The sequence below is a fragment of the Belonocnema kinseyi genome, chromosome 7 (assembly GCF_010883055.1).
Source record: "Belonocnema kinseyi isolate 2016_QV_RU_SX_M_011 chromosome 7, B_treatae_v1, whole genome shotgun sequence".
Classification (NCBI taxonomy): Eukaryota; Metazoa; Arthropoda; class Insecta; order Hymenoptera; family Cynipidae; genus Belonocnema; species Belonocnema kinseyi.
This window is the reverse complement of record NC_046663.1, coordinates 91,299,049-91,321,378: the sequence shown is the minus strand read 5'-3', so window position 1 is coordinate 91,321,378 and position 22,330 is coordinate 91,299,049. Positions and strand designations below refer to the sequence as shown.

Below are 22,330 nucleotides of genomic sequence, written 5' to 3'. Positions count from 1 at the left end.
TACTTAGAAGAGACATAAGAAGTCACAGAAACACGAGAGCCTGCATGAAAAAATGCATGGACATAAAAGAAGCTAGAGAAGTATGCCAGGACAGGAAAGTAAAGCGGCAAATAGTTAATAAAAAGAGTGTCAGTAGAGTGAATGACGCCTGAAACAAAGACCTTGGCTATTAATGGTCCCAAGTGGGGAACCTTACATAACGACTTCGTGAGGTTCTTCGTTTGGGGTGATTGATAGAGAGATTGATCAGCAACCTGGGTCGGTGCAGTATTGCAGAACGAACGTGTTATTTACTTAAATAGCACGAGAATTCTGGATCAATCTGAAAAATCTCTATTCCTTCCACACACTACTCCTTTCCCCTGCCGAGTGAGTCACGCCTACCCCGAAAGGGAAATGGCTTAATGGTGTAATAATAATAATAATAATAGATCGAGTTGAAACTCAACATTTCTCTTCACAATTGTCTATAATATATGAATAACAAACTCCTTTTTGAATATAAACCTTCGTAAATCTGATGTATAGTGCTCCAAAAAAAATCAAAAAGTTGAAAAATGGGTTTTAAGAGTTTTTGACTCTAATTATGATTCTTTTTGCTGATTAAAAAATTGTTCCTAATACGTAAAGTATTATTTCTATTGGTAAATATATGTTTAAATGAATTTTTGACAATATTTATTATTGTTTGTAGCAATTTTCTCTTAGCATCGAGTTACAAAGTTGTGCTTTTTGAGAATTTTTTAACTTTTTGAACAAACATAATTGTTTAAAGAATTAAGTAAGAAAGTTACGGGTTTTCCTGAAATATTCAACAATTTACCCACTTTTAGATTAGAATAAAGTAACAATTAATTCGAGTTAACAAACATAATTGCTGGAAGAAATTATTTTATATTAATATTTTTTGTATAGTAATGCTATAGATAAGTGCGGTTTTTCTGAAAATTTTCGCTTTGGTGAAATTTTCGCTTATAGCGAGATAATAATTAGTGCGGTTTAACAAAAATTATATGCGATTTTTTTCTCTAAAATTTTTTGAATGCTAGAAAGTTGTAGAACAAATAATAAACATTAATCTTATAATATTAACTCAGATAGAAAAACTCTCAGAACTCATTTCAAAAAAAATATATTCACAAAGAAGAAAGAGATGGTTTAAAAAATTATTCTCTTTACTGTTTATTTATTATTTGTTTATAACTTTATTAATTATTACCTGACTAAGCGAAAAGTGGGCGAAAAGTAAAAAAACTCAGAAAAACTGCAACTATGTAGCATTAATATAGTAGACGATAGTTATAAACTCCACCCTGAGTGATTATTTTTCCATTGCACATAACATGGAGAATGATACTTTGAAACGCCCCCCCCCCCTCCTTAATGTATCATGTATTTATAAAGTAGTATTTTATATAAGGAACCATTTTTATTTTAAAAAACAGAGTTGATAGACTGCCGGTACCGGCAAAAAAGTTGTCTGCCGGTACCGGTAAAAAAGTTCCCTGCCGGTACTGGTTAAAAAGTTTTCTGCCGGTACCAGCAATACATTTCTCTGTGATTTAAGAGGTATTTTGTCATAAGGGGTTTCCCTTCCCCTCTTCAACGTCTCGTGGGGGCGGGAAGTCACCCCTTTGGGCGGTCACAATAATAATGTTCGTCAAATCCCTTCCCCTCTCGTCCATCGTGGCGGGAAGACACACCTTTCCGGCTGTTCTCAGAAATACTGCGGAAGGCAGCCCTGTGACTGGTCGCAGAAATAATGTTATGTACTATAAAAATAACAATATAATAATTTAGGGAGTCATCGTGGCTTTCTGAAAGCTTCTCTTCTCTCCCTTGGTATACTACCCTACAGTTACCATACAGTTTACAATTAACCCTACAGTACAGTCGCTAATGACCCTGCCAGTTGATGCGGCTATAAAAATTTAACTAATAAAAAATATAATAATGTAATAAAGAATGTCATGAAATTGTAATAATGTACAAATAACGTTATGTAATAAAGCACCGGTAGAGAAGTTTTTTGCCGGTATTGGCAGAGCATCCACTGTCTTTTAAAAACAGCAAAAAAAATAATTAGCGCCAAAAAGTCGCAAAACCTAATTTTCCACTTATGGGTTTTTTTTGGGAATGAAACAAACACCTTTTTTCTTATGGAAAATACGTTCTAAACTTCGTGCGGCTTGTGGAACTTCTAATTATCATGTTTTTTTCCAAAACATTTTTTTTAATTTGCATGCATATCACCCGGAAATTGGTTCAAAATTACAAAAAAATAAATGTATTAATATATATATATTTAGAGGCGGTGCAAGCCCCATGAAGTTTAACACGTACTTCCCAAGAGAAAAAAAACACGTTTTTGTACAATTTATTCAGAATCGTCAATATTAGCTGAATGAACTTGAAACTTAACATTTATTTTCACAAATAGCTATAGAATATGAATAACATATTACTTTTTAAATATCACCCCTATAAGTGGGTTTTATATGGTTCCGAAAAAACATATAAGTAAAAAAATGTGATTTGCGAGTTTTTGTCGCTAATTATGACTTTATGCAGCTTTTTAATGTACATTGTTTTTACTACAAAAAATACTACTTCATACTGATAATTAGATGTACAAATAAATTGTTTAAACAATTTTTTATCATTGTTAATAATATTATCAATGAATATTGCTAGAGATTGCGGTTTTTTGTAGAATTTTCAACTTTGTATTCACTTTTCAGTTGGTGTGAGTTAATATGTAATTTAATATAGCAGAAATAATTGTTTAGGCAATTTATTATTGTTTCTAGCTATCTTCTTATATATTAATACTAGATAGTTGCGGTTTTTTTTTACTTTTAAAACTTTTTGACCATTTTTCAATTAGTATGAAGTAATAATTGATTCAAGTTAACAAAAATAAATTTCTAAACAAATTATTATTGTTCATAACTATCTTTATCGTTAACTATATTAATACCAGATAGTTGCGGTTTTTTCTGATTTTTAAACTATTCTCCATTTTTCAATTAGAATGAAGTAATAATTAATTCAAGTTAACAAGAATAATTTTTAAGTAATTATTATTGTTAATAACTATCTTCATCTATAGTAATGCCAGATAGTTGCGTTTTTTTATTTTTAATTTTTTGTCCACTTTTTACTTAGTGAAGTAATAATTAGTGCAAGTTAATAAAAAATAGCAAATAATCGTCAGAGAGAAACATACTTTAAACAATCTCTTTCTTTTTCGTGAATATATTTCACTGGAGGGAGGGGGAGTTGATATAAAAATATGTTCAACTCCAAATTTTTCTTTTACGCTTTCCAATAAACATTTTGTAATTTAAAACAAAACTTTTACAAATAATTTACAGACCTAGTCCTCCCACCTACTACTAATTATTCCATTATATGTTTTTGTCTCTTGTGTAAGATGGCTTTTTTGTTTAAATTAATTTTTTAAACATCAGGAAAAGAGCAAAAGTAATTTACTTAACAAAGTACAATACTATTTAAGAAATGATTCTTGTTGAGGTTCACTTATTATTTGTTCATAACTAAAAAAAAGTCTAAGAAAAACCAAAGATTTCAGAAAGAAAGAAACTTTCTATCATCACTCAAGAGAAAATAGTTTAAAAAAATAATTAATTATTTAAATAAGCATATTGGTTAATTTAAATTAATAAATGATGTGTCTTCGCTCCCCCATGAGACGTTGGAAAGGGCAAGGGGTTTGACCAACATTATTAATGTGAACGGTCAAAGGGGAGCCTTCCCGTTCCCACGAGACCTTGGAAAGGGGAAGGGATTTGACCAGCATTAATTAATAACTAAGTGAAAGGTAGATAAACAGTTTGAGAGTTCAGAAAAAAGCACAACTTTTTCGGAATTATTTAAGAGAAGATAGTTACAAGCAATTCTCAATTGTTTAAATAACTATGTTTGTTAACTTTCATTATTTATTACATTTATAACTGAAAAGTGGGTGAAAATATAAAAATTTCAGAAGTAACTACAACTATATAGCAATAATAAAGAAAAAGATAGTTATAAACAATAATAATTTATGCAAATAATTATTTTTGCAAAATTGAATTAATTATTGACTAATCCTAAGTGAAACTAGACAAATAGTTGTAAATTTCAGAACAAAATCGCAACTTTATAGTATTATTCAATGTTAATATTATTATTATTAATAAATTGTTAAAACAATTAATTTGGTTATCTTCAATTAATTATTTAACTCACTTTAATTGAAAATTGGATAAAAAAGGTAAAATTTTCAAAAAAACTGAATTTTTTAATAATTATTCTAAGAGAATATTATTAAAAATAATAATAAATTGTTGAAGAAATTATGGTTGTTACCATTGATTAGGGATTACCTCACTCTAATTTGAAATTGAACTAAAAGGAAAATTTTTTTATTGAAAAAACCGCGACTTTCTATCACTATTCGAAGATAAAATTGCTTTAAACAATAATAAATTGTTTTCATAAATTATTTAAACGTCTAATTATATCGCAAAACCCATTTTTTCACTTATGGGGGTTTTTTGGGACCCTATAAAACAGACTTATGTAAGTGATATTATAATATTAATGACAATTCTGAATAAAATTAACAAAAACGTATATTTTTCTGATGGGAAATACGTGTTAAACTTCAATTGTATTTGTTACTTTTATTATTTTTGGTATACTTACATTTTCATTGAAATAATAAAATTGTAAGCTTGAAATGAAACATTATTTTTTTATTGATTTATTGCTTAGAAGTAGCAATATGTACATCAGTAGAGTAATTTTACATATTTTTTCCAATTTCTGCAAATTAAGAATCTTCTTATTTAAATGCTTATAATGTGATATTATTTATGATCCGCTAAGAATATACAAAGTGTAGATATAATGAAAACGAAATTCAATGATTTCGAAATACTTAATTGAAATTAAAATTAATCATGTTTTATTTTCCAGGAAACACTGGATATATTTTAAAGTGAGGCCTCGTAATTTCATCGTCTATTTGCTCTGGTCTAATATACAAAAAATTGCGAATTATATCACTTTCTAGAAAGCTATAATCTAAATCTCTTTTATCTCTAGGGTTTGTACTAATTTTTTCAACATTATTTTTTCTAACACGACTAGGAAAAATATCTTCACTCCCTCGGGTAGCACGAGCCAATACGAAAGTTGGATCCAATAAAATATCTCCTGATAAAACATCCACTGGAAGTTGAATATCTGTCATCGTTGATGTTGTAATATTGGAATTTTCAAAATCAGTAACATTCGTACTTTTCAAAATTGAAGTTTTAGTTGTAGTTGAAGATGAATTTGAAATAATTGAATTTTCCACAGACTTTATATAAATTATTAGAAGTAAAAAGTTAAGGACAAACGTAGTGACCTTCATTTTTGCTGCAATTAATTAATTACTATATTATTATTTAATTATTGCTAAAATAAATATTTGTAATGCTCATATGTTGGAAGATGTTTTTAAGAATATATTGATATCGAAATTCATTGTTAAAAATGGAATATTTAAAAATTTGTTTTTTAAATAATTAAAAATTTCTAGGATTTGAAAAGAAGTAATTAAAATGAAATTAGTATGTACCTTTTATATTATCTTCAATTTTTCTACAATTTTTCAAATATTGAAACTGCTTCTATGGAGAGAAATATTTTTGACTGAGTCGAGGAAGCTCAATAGCTCCTTTTATAATTTCTGTTTCTGAGGAAGGTAGAAATATAGTCTAAAGGTACTAAGTGATCGTAATTTTCAACAAGTATGTATGGAACTGGCGACAACTGTGTTGGGATCGATTCCTTGAGGGACTCGAAAATAATCATGTAAGTGTTAAAGAAACTGAAAAAGATAAAATATATTCGTTTATTTTTATGACAATGTAATTTAATTGCAAGTAATTGTAGTTAAGCACTAATCAATGATCATTATTAAATATAATACAAATAGCAATATATTTCTGAAGATTCAAACTATTTAAAGGAATTTCTTTTCAATTTTAGGGAAAATTAAAATAATGTTTAAAGATATTTTCGAATTTTTAAAAAGATTTTTAAAAATGATTAATTTAAAGATTTCAAAAATTTTGAAAAAATGTAGATTTTTAAAATAATTGAAAATAAGCTTTATAACATTTTTGAATGGTTTTAAGCGGTTACTAGAAGATTCCCAGAAATACTTTGATTGCCTTTTTATCCTGAAAAATTAATTGTAAGAGAATATTACGAATTTCTGCAACAATTTTTTAAATAAAATTTCGAATTAAGTAATTTCATGAAAAAATTTATTTCTTAATGCTTCTAATAAAAGAAATTTTTTTATCTGAATGATTTTTTCAAATTAGGAAATAATTCTCTTCTCAAGATTCAAAAAGATCATTTTAAGTTCTTAAAATTGTAGGATAACTGTATTGATTGAAATGATATCTAGAAACTTGATTAGTTTTGAAAATGTTCGAAAATAAATAAAATCTTTAAAAAAATGTAATTTAAATAAAATATAAATTTTGTATAATATTTAAAATACGAGAAGCTTTTAAAGAAAAATGTTCCAATTTTGCAAAAATATAAAATTAAAAAAGGAATCAAGCAAGTTGAAGAGACTTTTTGGGGATTTTGAAACGATTTGTTTTGTAAAATTAATTATAAAAGAATATTTAAGAAGATTTCATAAAAGTTGGAAAGATTTCCAAAATTTTCAAAAAATAATCTGGAAGATTTTAAAGCAATTTTATTTATATAAAAAAATGTGACGAAAAATTTATATAAGTAAAAAAGAAATATATTTAGACATTTTAGAAATTTTTAAAAAATAAAAAAATAAATTTCAAAATTTCCAAATAATTAAACAAATTAGATTATTCCAAAGACTAAAAACTGTAGTTTTTTAAAGGATTTTGACAAGTTTAAAAGATTAAAAAATTCCTTTAGATTCCTGGACAAATTTTATATGATTTTTTATATTATAAAATTAATTTTAAGAGAATATTTAAAATGATTTCAAAACATTTTAAAAGATTGCCAAAATTTTCAGAAAAGAATCTGAAAGATTTAAAGGAAATAATTCTCTTAACCATTTGTAATTTAAGGAAAAATTATAATATCTTTTAAAAATATTTAGAAGTTACGAAAAGAATAAAAAAAATGTTAATTTCATTATTTAAACAAATTTTTCAAAAATGTAGTTTTTGAAAACTTTGAAAAAATAAGCTTTCTAAGAATTTTCAAATATTTTGAAAGGTTTCTAGAAGATTTCTAGGAATCTTTTTAATAATAAAAAAAAATTGAAGAGAATATTTAAAAAGAGTTTAGAACATTTTAAACGAGTTAAAAGAGTTTCAAAAAATGTCTGCAAGATTTCAAGGCAACTTTTTTATATTTAGAAAATTGTAGGAAAAATTTGAATAATTTTTAATGATATTTAGAAGGTTTAGAAGTTTTTAAAAGTTTAAAATAAGTTTAATTTCAGGATTTCAATTTTACAAAAATGAAGATTTTTAACATTTTTTTAAAAAAGAAGCTTTTTAAGAACTTTGAAAGGTTTCGAAAGAATAAGCAACTTTTTATAGATCCCTCAAAATATTTAAAATGATTTTTTATTTTTTAAATTAATTTCAAAAGAATTCATAATATTTCAAAAGAAGTTCAAAATTGTGTAAAAAAATTTGAGGAAAAATTTAAGTAAATTAAAAGTATATTTAGGTTTTTAAAAAATTGTAAAGGCATTAAAAATATCTTTTAAACTAACCCGAAATCTTTGTAATATTTCGGAAAATCCTGTAAAAGAAAAAAATTCTTTAGATTTTTTTTTCGACATATCTAAAATCTTTAAAAATCTTAAGAAATTTCATTTATATAACTTTAAAAACGAATTGATAACACGTAAATCCTTTTCCATAAATTTTAGGATCTAATTTGAGCTACAACTCAAAGTTCGTAGCGCGCAATTGATAATGCCAGTGTAATTAAAAATTTACTTTCCATTATAGGAAAAAGTCTCTTTTAAAATTGTTTTTTTTTCCGTACAAAAAAATCCAATAATAGATACGCATTTGCACATATTAGACATCATAATAACATACATGTTGTAAAACATAATGTATACGCCTCTGTTTAGCAGGGCCATGTTAATTTTTTCTTCATCGAATATAAAACCTGTAGAACCGTTATCGTTCGCCAGAGATGCCAGAAGAAGCTAAAGAGTGAAGTCTGAACACAATTTGCAACAGAAGAATTAAAAATGACCCAAAATTTTAAAGTGAGTACTTATATAATAAAAAATAAATAGGAAGCGACATTTTAATGATTTGATCAGAATGTCTCGCGCCCTGGAAATTCTTGAATACCTGGAAAATTTCTTGATTTTTTTTTGTCTGGAAAAACCTGCAAAAGTCTTGTATTTTGCTCATCACTCTGGAATTCTTATTCTCTGAATGAAAAAAATAGGTTTTCAAACATGTTCTCTCACAGAAAAAACTAAGAATAAAATTTGTTGCAGGAAATTTTGTAGAGCGATAAAGTTTTGTTCATCGAACTTCGCCTCTTTCAAGAAACATGTGTTTGTCATGGAAAAACAAAGAAAAGTTTAACCGATATTTGTTTAAAATTTATCCTGTGAAGTTAATTTTTGCTGCAGAGAATCTTTCGTCGGAAATCGATGTAAAGTTTATTTTCTGTTTTTTCTGTGCAGCTACAAGAAAAAAATACTGCGGCACCGTGTTTTAATTGGTTCTTGTATATAATAATTGATAAAATCAAAAATATTTCAAAATTTTATATTTATTCCCGATTTTGTCAACTTTAACCACAATTTAATGACATTTTTTTAATTTGACACTTTTGCTGTTAATATATTAAAACTTTAATGGGCTCTTATTGATTAGCATTGGCTGAAATTTGATTAAGTTATTCAGCACTATTTGCACAATGTTGCTAGGGGTTTTTTTATTAAAGATTCATCCTTCTAATTAAAAGTTAGTTTTTTTTTTCGTTTTTGTTGAAATATAATTTTTTCTTTGATTAAAAATTGAACTATTCAAGCTGAAGATTGATTATTCTTATTAAAAATTCATCTCGTTGGTTGATAGTTGAACTATTTGGTTCAACATTATTAGCAAATAATTTTGTTGTTGTTGAAAAATTAACTTTTCTAACTGCAAACATAACTATTTCATTTTTGGTAAAAAATTGATTTGTTTAAATTAAAATCCACCTACTTGTGTAAAAGTTGAACCACTTTATTAAAATAATATTTGTTGTTGAATGTTCATCTGGTTCATTTGGTGAAAAATTTATATTTTTTAGTTGAAAATTCTACTTTATTTATTAATTGAAAATTTATTTTTGGTTTGGCGAGAATTTATCTTTTTTATTTTAAAATCCACTATTTATTTGAAAATTTATGTATTTTTCAACTATTTGGTTAAAAACGTGATATTTTGTTAATAATTTAAATATTTACTCGAAAATTAAAGTTTTTTGTATAAAATTTATTTATTTGGTATAGATTTTTTCTTTCATTGTGTGAAAATATCACCTAATACATTTCTTGTTGAGAATGTGTCAATATTTTTCGTTTTAAAATTTGACTATTTAGTTAAAAATTGTTCTTTGTAGGTAGAAAATTCCGATATTTGGTTAAAAATTAAAATTTTTTTAGATCTATTATTTCTAATTTGTTTCGTGAAAAATATTTTTTTACACTAAAAAAGGTTACTTAAAAGGTACTTTGCAAAAATACTTTAAAGGTACTTTAAAGAGTACTGAATTTGTTAGTGAATAAGCGCTAGACCTCCTGATTTATTATTTATGAATAAGAAAACAGATTTTAATTATTGATTTATTGTATTAATTAATTTTTTTTATTTTGGGATAAAATTCGAGAAAAATCCTGTTAGTTTATTGACATCTATTGGAAATTCTTTAGAATCTTTGAAAAAGACCTAAACGAATTTAAAATCCTTTTAATTTATTGCAATCTATTAAAAATTTTTTGGAATATTTAAAACTGCCATAAAATATTTAATTTCCTTTAAATTTATGGAAATCCAGTGCAAATTCCTTGGAATTTTGGAAAATGCCTTAAAATATAACAAGGCTTTGAAATTCTTTCATTTTTTTAAGCTATTGGAAATTCCTTGGAATATTTGAAGTCCTTTATATTTATTGAAATCTATTGGAAATTTCTAAGAATCTTTGAAGATGCCCTAAAATATTTCAAATTGTTTGAAATATTTACAATTTTTCAAAATTTATTAAAGATGGCTTGGAATCTTTGAAAATGTCCTTAAATATTTCAAATGCTTTAAAGTTTTTTAATTTATTGAAAATACGTAGGAATCTTTAAAAATGGCGTAAAATATTTAAATTCTTTCAATTTATTCAAATATATAGGAAATTCATTGAAAATACCCTAAAATGTTTCAATTCATTTGAAAATAACCCTTGTATATTTCAAATCCTTTACAAATGCCCGAAATTTTTAAAATTAAAATCTTTTGAAATCCTTTCGGTATCTTTGAAGTGTTTTGAAAATTAATTGGAGTCTTTGAAAATGCTCTAAGAGATTTCAAATGATTTGAAATCCTTTCAATTTATTAAAATCTATTGAAAATTCCTTGGAATTTTTGCAAACGCCCTAAAATATTTGGAATCCTTTCAATGTATTAAAATCTATTAAATATTCTTGGAATCTTGGGAAATGACCTAGAATATTTCAAATCCTTTTTCGCAACAAATTTTAAACCTCTTCATGATATTATTTGAATATCTTTATTTGAAGTTCTATGTAGTTCTTTGATATCCTGGGAAATTCATTAAAATACCATATTACCGATATTACCCCTTTTAAAATCCCTTAAACTGATTGAAATCCTCGGAAATCTTATAAAGTCCCTTGAAATTCAATTTATGAAAATTTACAAAAAATGTTTAGAAATGTTGGACAATTTCTGAAATTTCTTTAAATATTGTTTAATGTCCTGAAATATTATAAATCCTGCATAAAATACTTGCAAACCTTCCGTAATTCAAGTAATTTCTTCAATAGCATATATGGAATTTCTGAAATCATGTAAAATCCTCTGAAATATTTGAAAATTTCTTCAAATCTTTAAAATCCTACGAAAATCCTTCATTCTTGTGAAATTCTTTGAGACCTATAGAAATATATCAAAATACTTTTACATTTTGTAAAGTCCCTTAGAATCATTGAGAATAGGCTGCGTCTAGTCATCCAAATTTCGGGACGACTAGCCGGAAATGATGATAAATTTTAGTCATCCCGAAATTCGGGACGACTAGTCTATTTTTACCATTTGGCTCGTCGTCCCGAAAATGATGCATTTTATGAAATTTATCCTTTTAACTGAACAATAATTACCAAAAATGTTAGTTATCCCGAAATTCGGGACAACTAGCTTATTTGCACCATTTGGTCAATCGTCCTGAAAAAATGCTATAATGTGATCTTCAGTCCTCGAGCCTCGCACTATTTTCAGCCTTATCATCTTTAAAATTTTATTTTAATCTGATAGAAAACACTATTCCTGTTAATCAATTTTTACAGTAACTATCATAGAATAATCTTCGTTTTTGTCGCCACCTGTGACTTCATTTCCATTTTATAGTTTTATCAGCTGTTCCACCTTTAATAACATCAAGATAATTAGGTTATGTTCAGCGGAATCTATTAAGAACAGGCTTGGCACCAACTTATTAAAAATTTTATTATTTAAATTTCGAAATATACAGACAAATCATTGACATTCTATTTTCTAAACTAACATCATTAAGGCCATCTGAGCGTAACTCAAAAATTTGGCTCACGTGTTTTTCAAAACCAACTTACGTTCACACGAAAAAACGCGATACCGAGTTAAAAATTTGGGAAATTAAATATGAAGCACTAAGAAATGTTTTTCTAGTCATCAATTTTTATAATTATGAAAAACGCAAAAAAAAAATTACATGATAACTTTTTTTATAATTGTTAAAATTTAAGACCACACAAAAGTTTCTTAGAGCTTCATATTTAGTTTCTCATATTATTAACTCGATACCGTGTTTCGTGTGAAGAAAAGTTGGTTTTAAAAAACATGTAAAAAGAATTTGTGAGGTTACGCTCACATGGCCATAAAGTAAAGAATGATTATTTTAATTTAAATTTCTTTATGAATAGATAGTTTTTCGAAAATTTTAAAATAATATAAAAATTAATTTACGATGGAAGAAATTATAGGATAAAGGTTCGAAAAGAGAGTACTGGAAAACTATCTGGAAAAAGAGAGATTTTTTGATGAAATCGACAGTCCTCCTACTTACCTCATTCTCTTTTGGAGCTTTCTACCACTAACTTCCAATTTTATTTTAATCAACCCCTTAAGAAATTTGTACGGGGAAGAAGTTGTGACTTAAATTATTCATATGTCTAGTAAAAAGGTCGCCCCACTCTACCCCGGTGGGACACTCGAAAGAGTTGCGGTTGTACTTTGATTATGTCTGTGACCAATCATCCACCTTCCCTAAGATATTGGTAAGGAGTAGGACTGATAACTAAATTATATATAATCAGTCACAAGGGTACCTTTTTGCCCACGCTCCCCCACGAGACATTGGAAAAGGGTAAGAATGTGACTTGAATTATTTCCCTGACCATTCACAGAGGTTGGAAAAGGGGTAAGAGCGTGACTTGATATATTTTTGTGACTAGTCACAGGGGTGCCCCCCCACGAAGCATTGAAAAGGAGTATGTGTGTAACTGAAATAATTACTTACATTATTACTGTGATCAGTCAAAGGGGTGCCTTCTCGTCTCAATAATGCGTTGGAAAAGGGATAGGGTGTGACCTTCAATTATTTCTGTGATCAGTCACAGGGGTGCCTTCCTGCCCCCACGAGGCGTTGGAAAAGGGGCAGGGGTGCGATCTTACATTATTTCTGTGACCTGTCACCGGAGTGCTACCCTCCCCTCCACCGAAGCTTTAGAAAAGAAGCAGGAGTGTGATCTTACATTATTTCTGTGACCAGTCACAGTGGTGCCATCCCGCCCCTCACGAGGCGATGGAAAAGGGGCAGGGGTGTGATCTTACATTATTTCTGTGACCAGTCACAGGAGTGCTTTCCCGCCCCCTCGTGGCGTTGAAAAAGGGGTAGGGGTGTAATCTTACATTACTTCTGTGACCAGTCACAAGGGTGCCCTGCCGCCCCTCATGGGGCGTTGGAAAAGTGGTAGAGGATATGACTCTAAATTATTTATGTAATCAGAGACAAAGCCGCCTTTCCCCTTATGAGATATTGCAAAGTTTTATGAGTGCGACTTGAAATATTTCTGGTAACAAGTCCTATTTAAAGAAATTATAAACTTTTTACCAAAATATTCTTTTTTTTTCCACAAAAAAATGGTTTTTACGGAAAAATGTTCATTACATGAACAGAGTATTTTTTAAGGGCCTTTTACTTTTACCTGAAGACTTTTGGTGTATTTATATTAATAACTGAAATAAATAAACAAAAATTAAAAATCTTCATAGTTTTATCGAGCTTCAAATGCTAAAAGTAAGATCTAATCCAAGCGCGCGGAAATCATAGGGAAGTTTCGAACGAACTTGAGACTATACGGTTATACAGAGCAAATATATCAATTGATTTGGATAAGCTAAAGCTTAAAGGACTACACTTTATAAAACATAACCTAACTTTTACTTTTATTCGATTCTGAAATTTTTTTCAAGGGACAACGATCAGTTTTGATAATCTTTGACTAACTCAAAAGGAGTAAAAAAAATAGTCTAGTTATCCCGAATTTCGGGACGACTTGCCAAATAGTGAGAATAGGCTACCAGGTAACTAGCGTTGAATTCAGAAAAATTAAGAATTTGTAATGCTATGAATACGCGATTTTTCCTCCATCTAAAAATCCCCGAACGGGAACAGAAAAAGTGCAAATCCTATTCCTCTCAATCGACTTAGTAAAATTTAACGAAAACATTTAATTTATTTTTCATTATTAAATCTTTTTATAACTTATACATTAGAAAAAGATTCAAATTTATATTTATTTATATTTTAATAATTTATTTAAACGTCTTAAAAAATAGAACAAAAAATCTATGCAAATGTGTGAATTTAAATAATTTTAATTCTAGAGAGACAGAGTTGAATTGGCGAGAATTAAAATTTCAGAATTTACATTCCGCATAAAGGAATTAAAACAACTTATTACACATATTTTGTGAACTTATTCGAAGGAATTAAATAAAATCAAAATATGACCACTTCTAAGGAATAAAAAATATCTCTGTGAGGTACGTTACCGGTACAATTAGAAGGAATTAAATATATTGAAAACACGTTCTCTTTGGGAGAATAGAAAACTATGTGGCGGTCGCTGTGGAAATAGAAGTGAATAAGTTTAGGAAATATCTTATTCTTATTGTGGCATTTTAGACAGATGGAAAAATCGCGCATTTAAAATAATAGAATAATCTTCACTTTTGCGCTGAAATCTGAAAATACTAATTTTTCTCTATTCTACGCTTATTACCGGGTAGTCATCCCGAATGTCGAGATGAGGAGACACTCCGTTGAAAATAAGCTAAAACCTTTTAACTCCCACGAAATTCTTTAAAACCTGGATTTGTGCGTTCCTCGAATTACTGTTAGAGAGAGACAGTCAGAGAGGCAGTGCTTAATCAACCGTGACAAACTGCTCTAAGGTCGCACTCTCAGCGCAATTAGTTACATCAGGTTACTGCATGCGTCCAAATCCAACAGAAATGATTTAAGTTCCAATATATGTACAATCTAATCGTGCGACAAAAAAAATAAAGAATTTTTTTTGGTAATTATTTGTTTAAGGAATTTTATGATTAAGAATAACAACAGTGGAATTATATGTACGAATGCTTAATAAATGTTTACTATATTTTGTTTCAGGTCGAAAAGGCAATATTTCTTTGTTATCTCTGGCTAATTTTACAAATTGGACCTATAATAGGAAACGAAAATATGGTTGTAAATAATGACGCCGAACGCCTATCGAATGCTACTCAAAATATCGCGAATGCAAGTTTGATTTCCGGATTTCAGGATCCAGACGTAAAAGAAGCTATAAAATCCGCATTGGGAAATAATTCTGCATCTGAAGTTATCGTGAAAAAAAATTTACTCTTGTTCCCTTTGAATGCCCCAAATTTGGTGCGTTAACTGAAAATAAAGTTATAAAATAAGTTAAAATAATAGAAAAATCAAACATTAATTATTTAAACCAACTATAAATGGTGTAAGTCGGAATTGTTTAATTTACACTAATTACTAAGTTGGAATTAATTTATAGAACAAGATTTTTTATCGCTTGTGGTAACTTTTACATAATAATATATTTTTTTATTTCTTAAAGGTTTTGTCACACAAGCAGGAATTTCACACCATACCGCAAGTTCATGATAAAAATTCAACAGATGATGCAACTTACACAGAATTAGCGGAAGTAAATGAGTTTAGCTTGTCTGAATTAATTCCACTAAACGCTTCAACAACCAAGGTCAATGGAAGTGAGCAAATACAGGTGTGAATTATCACTAAATTTATTATCAAATTGATACCAATAGCAAACTGTTAAAACTTGAAACGTCTTAAATTAATGTTTGATAACAACAATACCAACATTAGGATGTCCAAAAAAGTCCATTTTTCAATTTTGCAAACGCTACCCCAAAAATTTCTTCCTTATGGTGAAAAAATACTGTCTTCAATGATCTTTTATTTATAAATATTGTTTATTTATTTTCTTAGTTTTCAATTTCTTAAAATACAAATTTAAAACTAAAAAAACCCTAGAAGGTATATTTTATTTTTTGAGAAATAAGCCGTAAATGCATTTTCAACAAAGCAGTTGCATTTTGTGCCAAAAAAAGTTTATTTACAGCCAAGAAAGATGACCTTTCTACCATAAAAGATTAATTTTCTGACAAGAGTCGAATTTTCTACCAGTTGAATTAAGCTAAAAACCCGATTTTTAACAAAGTAGTTCAATTCTCTACTAAATTAATGAAATTTTAATCAATGAACATGAATTTTGAACCAAATAGTAGAACTTTCAACCAGAAAAGATAAATTTTTAACTAAATAGTTTAACTTTCAATCAAATAGTGAAACTTTTAGTTAAATAGTTGAACTTCCAATCAAATAGTTTAACGTTCTACTAAAAAAGATCATTTTCAACCAAATAGTTAAATGTTCAACAAAAAATTAAGTCTTACGCCAAAAAGATTGAATTTCCACCAAAATCGAGGATTTTTTGACGAAATATGTCAAGTTTCAACAGAATTGTTGAATTGTTGTATTATTTTTCAACAAAAAAGTTTTTTTATCTACCATATAGTTAAATTGCCATTAAAAAATTCATTTTTAACCAAGAATTCGAATTTTTATCTAAAAATATGAATTTTAATCAGACAGATCAATTTGATTAATATATGAATTTTCAAATAAATTATTATACATTTTTAACCAAAATTAATAATCTTCAAAGTTAAAAAAATCATTTTCTGAAAATTCGTTTAAGTTTAAACGAAGTGGTTAATTTTGTAACAAAAAGAAGAATTTTCCAAGGGTTGAATTAAACACAAAAACGAATTTTTAACTAAATATTTGATTCCTTAACCGAAAAGACAAATTTTAATCAAACAAGATTAATTTTCTAAACAAAAAAGACCAATTTTAATAAAATACGTGAATTTTCTACTAGACAGTTAATTTTTCAACTTATCAAGGATAAATTTTCAATCTAAGTGGAATAGGTAAATTTTTAGATAAAACATTAATTTTTAACCGGAAAACAAAAAGGAATTTTCAACTCAAAATTAAAATTTTTAAGAAAAAAAGATACATTTTTAACAACAAAGATGAATTTTATTTCAAGAAGATTAATGTTCTGTCCAAAAAGACAAAATTAATCAATTTTCAAGAGATTTGTTGCATTTTTATGCTAAAAAGACGATTAATTTACAAAATAGTTAAATTTTATAGAAAATTATAGATTTTTAAACACAAAAAGACGTATTTTCTTCAAAAAGTTCATTTTCAAGCCAAACATAGGAATTTTCAACAGGGATTTGAACGAAATTAAGGAGCATTTTTGGACATTTGCCAATTATTTCGATAAACTTAAAAGAATTCGACTAAAAACTAAGCTTAGTCTAAAAAATTATTTAAAAAATATTGAGCCTACGAAGGCACTAGTTCAAAATTATGTGTTAATCGCATTTTTATAAAAAATAACGAAAACGAAAGTAACGAAACATTCGTTACGTTCCTTTTTGTTTTTTTCTACATAAAACTTTGTCGAAAGACAAATTTGACAATGTGCCTCCGTAGATGTATTATTTTTTAGTGACTTTTCATACTTAGTATTATTTTCAGGTGAATTACATGGAATTTTAAGAAATAATTGGAAAATATGGTTCGAATCCCTGATTTTCAACTTAAATTATGAATACTCAAATTAAAAAATAATAATAATTTTTGAAAAGTAGTTTAAATTTTAACAAAGTAGTGGATTTTTCAGTAACAAAAAAGACAATTTTAAGCAAAATAGTTTTTAATTTTCAACTAAAAAAGAGAATTTTTCAATGAATAGGATCAATTTGAAATCAAATGTAGAATAGTTAAATATTCAGTTTAAAAAATGGACCTTCCAAAAGAGATAATTTTTAACAAAATAGTTACATTTTCAAACCAATATTAGAATTTTTGACCAAACCAGATGAATTTCGAAGGAAAGAAATGAAAGGGGTATAATTTACAGATTTCCGAATTAAACAAATATATTTTGAAAATTTTCGGTAAAGTGCATGGCCTTAAATTAGAAACTTTTCCAAAATAAGGATGTGTAACAGCGCCCAATACCAAAATAACCGACTTTTTTTTCGTAATATTACCGACCAACAAAAAACATCTTTAAAAAAAACATCAGCATCAACGTCAGAAAATATTTGAAGAAATTATAATTCGATAATTTCACGTTTATTTCCTTATAATAGGAACAATTATAATGTTGTCAAATTTAAAATTATGAAAATCATTTAAAAAAAATTAACAGTTTTTCCCTGAGAATCTAATTTACACAATTTTGGTTCAATTATTGGTATAAGAAAATATGAGAAAAGAATCCCATTTTAGTTGATTATGTATTTTTTAAAGTAATTGCAATATAATTAATATGTTCACTATTTCGAAAAAATGTTAGGTGAACTTTTTTTATAGATTAGGATTAAACTTTTCATAGCAAAATATGTGTTCAATTTAAATTGGTTTGATGAATTTTGTATTCAAAATCTTGTATCCAGGGAAAAGGAGAACAAATTTCGGGAGCACCGAAAGTCCTTGAAGTGATTTCTGGATTCAATTTACCAGACGGTCTCATGACAGAAAAAATACCACTACCAGAAAGTATTAAAAACAGCATTCCGGCACCCACATATTCAATTTTGGGTCTTCTTTCTACGACAACAATTATTTCCAATTCCAGAGAAGAAAAGTCAATTGCAAAAACGGAACTTGAAGATCTCATTCCTCCAAGTAATGTAAGCATACATTTGTTCTGAATAATTAATAACAATACTCTTCCAATTAATTTATTCTGTCCATATTAAAGCTCTATGTTTTTCTTCGCTTTTTGAAAATGATTATGCGAAATTTTTAAATTAATCTTTTTTCACGACTTAGTTTCAAAATCCTAATTAAATTTTTTATTTTTTAACAGAGTATCATAAAATTGTCTGCTTTTTATTTTAGGATTATAAAAAATGAATAATTGAAAGTGGAACACTATAATTGGTTAGAAAATAAAAAAATTAACGATAATTTGAAATCTAGTGGTAAAAATGAAATTATTAGAAATTGGAAAAGTTAAAAATTAAAAAAAATTTTTAATTAGATATCTCCAGAAGAAATTCAAAATATTACACAATTAGGAAAATAATTTGTCAAATTGAAGCCGGGAAAATGCGAAGATTTTAAAACTAGGCATTTAAACTTGAATTAATTTTTATTTTAAACATGTTCCAAAATATTGAGCATTTCAAACTCAACTTGAAAACCAAATTTTGAATCTAAAGACTTCAAATTGTGCAATTTCAAAAGTTGAAATCATAGAAATATAGTTTTATATATATTTCTTAATTTTCAATGTTATATCTTACAAATGTCCGATGTTCAGTTGAAGATGAAAAAAAATATAAATTTTAAAATTGAATAAGATTTGATGAGAACATTTTGTTAATAAAATGTTTTTTTTAAATGAAGTGTTGAAAATTAAATTATTTGAATTAAAAAAGTTAAGAATGAAAAAGATACTTTGAATTAAATGTCTCTAGAATAAATTGAAAACGATACAAAATTAAGAAAAAGTTGTCAAATTCAATGCCTAAAAATGAGAAGAATTTAGAACTGGTCAGTTAAAATTGAATTAATTTTTGTATGAAAATTTTCCAAAATATTGAAAATTTCAAGCTCAATTTGAAAGAAAAAACAATTTTGAATTCAAAGGCTTCAAATTGTGCAATTTCAAAAGGTGAATTCATAGGAATCTTGTTTTTATTTATTTTTAATTCTCAAAGCAATATCTTGAAATGGTACGATTTATAGTTAAGGATTGTATAAAAGGAATAATTTAAAGTTGAGCAATATTTATTAAAAAAATTTTTAAAGAAATAATAATACTAAATAAAGTGTTAAAAATGAAAGAACTTAAGATTAAAAAGTTAAAAAGAAACAATCTTTCATTTAAATGTCTCCAGAATAAACTCAACCAATAAAAAATTTAGAAAATAATTGGTCAAATCCAAGCCATAAAAACGAGGAGATTTTAGAACTAGGCATTTAAAATTGAGTCATTTTTTGGTTAAAAATGTTCAAAAATATTAAGCCACGAAGGAATAATAAGGAGACCCAACTGCCAGTGGGAAGCCATTTGAAACTGGCAATAGAAACATTACCGTAAGTGATAGGCACATTACAGGAAGATCTTAAATTTTCGTGCGCAGGTGCGCAGTTGTCTTCTTCCTGTACATGGAAAAGTGTGCTAGTGAGAAAGTTTGTCAACTTGACGTAAGTTAGAGAGGTTTAGAAATTGGTAAATTACGCATTTATAAGCATGTATACAATTTAATTAGCACGGATAATTGCAAATAATGTGATATTATAATGAAGCGCCCTACCGATAAAAATCGCAAAGTATATGCTAAAGATTCTCAAGGCTCTGAGAAATTCTCCGCAGGCACTCAGGTAGTGAGTAATGGTTAAATTTCTAAATTACTTCTATTAAAATTAAATGACAGTTATGTAAGACAATAAAATATATTAGACGTTTATTGTACGTACAGTAAGGGCCTTAAAAAAACCAAAGTGTATTCGCCTTCTTCGGCGTGTAACTTGCACCACAAACCGGCACTTGACACCTGCATCAAAACAAACGAACAGAACCTCTCTAACTTACGTCAATTTGACAAACTTTCTCACACGCACACTTTTCCATGTATAGGAAGAGGACAACTGCGCACCTGCGCACGAAAATTTAAGATCTTCCTGTAATGTGCATACCACTTACGGTAATGTTTCTATTGCCAAGTGTGGAAACAAAGTTATGTCTCCTTATTAATCCTTCGTGTATTAAACATTTTAAACTGAACTTAAAAAACAAAACAATTTCGAAATCAAAGACTTCAAAATTAGGCAATTTAAAATTTTGACGTACAATGTAAAAAATATTGCTGAAAATTACTTTTCGTTCTGGAACTTTTTCTTATGATTGTTGTGGGAAAATTACACGTTTCTTGTAAATTGACAGTGATTATTAAAGCAATTTTACGATAAATGAATAAAATTTGCAATAAACGTGTAATTTTCCCATAACAATCATAGGACATAAAAATACCAGTGATCGTTGTGGGAATTTTCCACTAAAGTGTAACTGAAATAAAAATGTAATTTCACAAGGTTTATGTAAGATCGCAACGATCAGTGTAATTTCGCACGCGGAGTGTAATCCGTTTTACAGCAGCGATGTAAAATTGCATAATCCTTGTAATTCCGCTGTTGAACGCTTGATGTCGTTGTGCGTCCATGTTTTGATCTTCTATTATAATCGATAACCTGCGAGTAAATTCAGTGCAAGATTGTGCAAAATTTTGGCGGCATTCAGATACTCGTGGATTGTGCTGGGTTGAGCGCATCAGAAAGGCAAGTGCAACGTGTTTTACATAAATAAATTTGTTCGCATGTTTCACATGCTTGCGAAAAAGATAATTTGAAAGGTTATGGCTCTTCAGGCCGCAATTGATAGAAATTAGGATGCGGCTATTTCGCCCCATTGATCATAACCTTATAAGTTTGATGCGTATTTTTTTGGAACAGCAAACCAAAAAAAAGTTTAATGTTTTCTTCTAAATAAAAAATGACTCCTTTTATTTATATATCTTATTATTCTTCCGATTCGATTTAATTCAAACATACATTCAACGATTCAAAATACCTGGGCTTGTCATTGCGCATGCGCATCCTTTTACAAGCGGCGTTTTACAGCGTCACTGGAATTTCACAAGGCGAATGTGAAATTCCATTCTTCCAAAACTGCTTTTTACCACCTGTGTGCGATTTTACACTATCGTGTTATAAAATGAAATGATTTGATATTAATAAGTTAAAAATTAAAAATAATCTTGAATTACATTTTTCCATAATAAACTAAAAAAAATGAAAAATTAAGAAAATAGCTCGGAAAATAGTTATCAAATTCAAGCTTTAACAATGAGAGGGTTCTAGAAGATGGCATTTAAAATGGAATCATTTTTTGTTTGAAAATGTTAAAAAATATTAAACATTTTAAACTTAACTTTAAAAAACAATCTCGAACTGAAAGACTTAAAATTGTGCAATCTCATAAGTTGAAATCATAGGAATCTTCTTTTGTCCCTTTTTTTAATTGAAAGTTTTTCATGCAATATCTTCAAATTATCTCGTTTTTACTTTAAGATTTTAAAAAATGGATGATTCAGAGTTGATCAATATTTTATTAGTAAATCTCAAGAATAAATAATCATTCTAAATGTACGAGGGTAGTTCAATAAGTCCTTAGAATGAAGTATAAAAACAATTTTTTTTATGTAAATTTTTTTTTTATTTCTCAACATAATCTCCTTGGAGCTCTATACACTTGGTCAATCGCTTTTCAAGTTTTTTTAATCCTTCAGAAAAATGCGTTTTCGGAAGTTCCTCAAAATAAGCA

General features: G+C 27.6%; 1 protein-coding gene across 1 annotated transcript in view; it reads left to right on the top strand.

Moving 5' to 3' along the window:
- Positions 1-8,232: 8,232 nt before the first annotated feature.
- The window catches only part of LOC117176169, a 16,572-nt gene continuing 2,474 nt past the window's right edge, over positions 8,233-22,330 (top strand). Inside the window, exons 1-4 of the mRNA XM_033366261.1 lie at positions 8,233-8,302; positions 14,980-15,240; positions 15,443-15,610; positions 18,393-18,629. Of these exons, the coding sequence (XP_033222152.1) occupies positions 8,285-8,302; positions 14,980-15,240; positions 15,443-15,610; positions 18,393-18,629 (684 nt within the window). The 5' untranslated portion in view covers positions 8,233-8,284. The remainder of the gene's footprint in view (positions 8,303-14,979; positions 15,241-15,442; positions 15,611-18,392; positions 18,630-22,330) is intronic.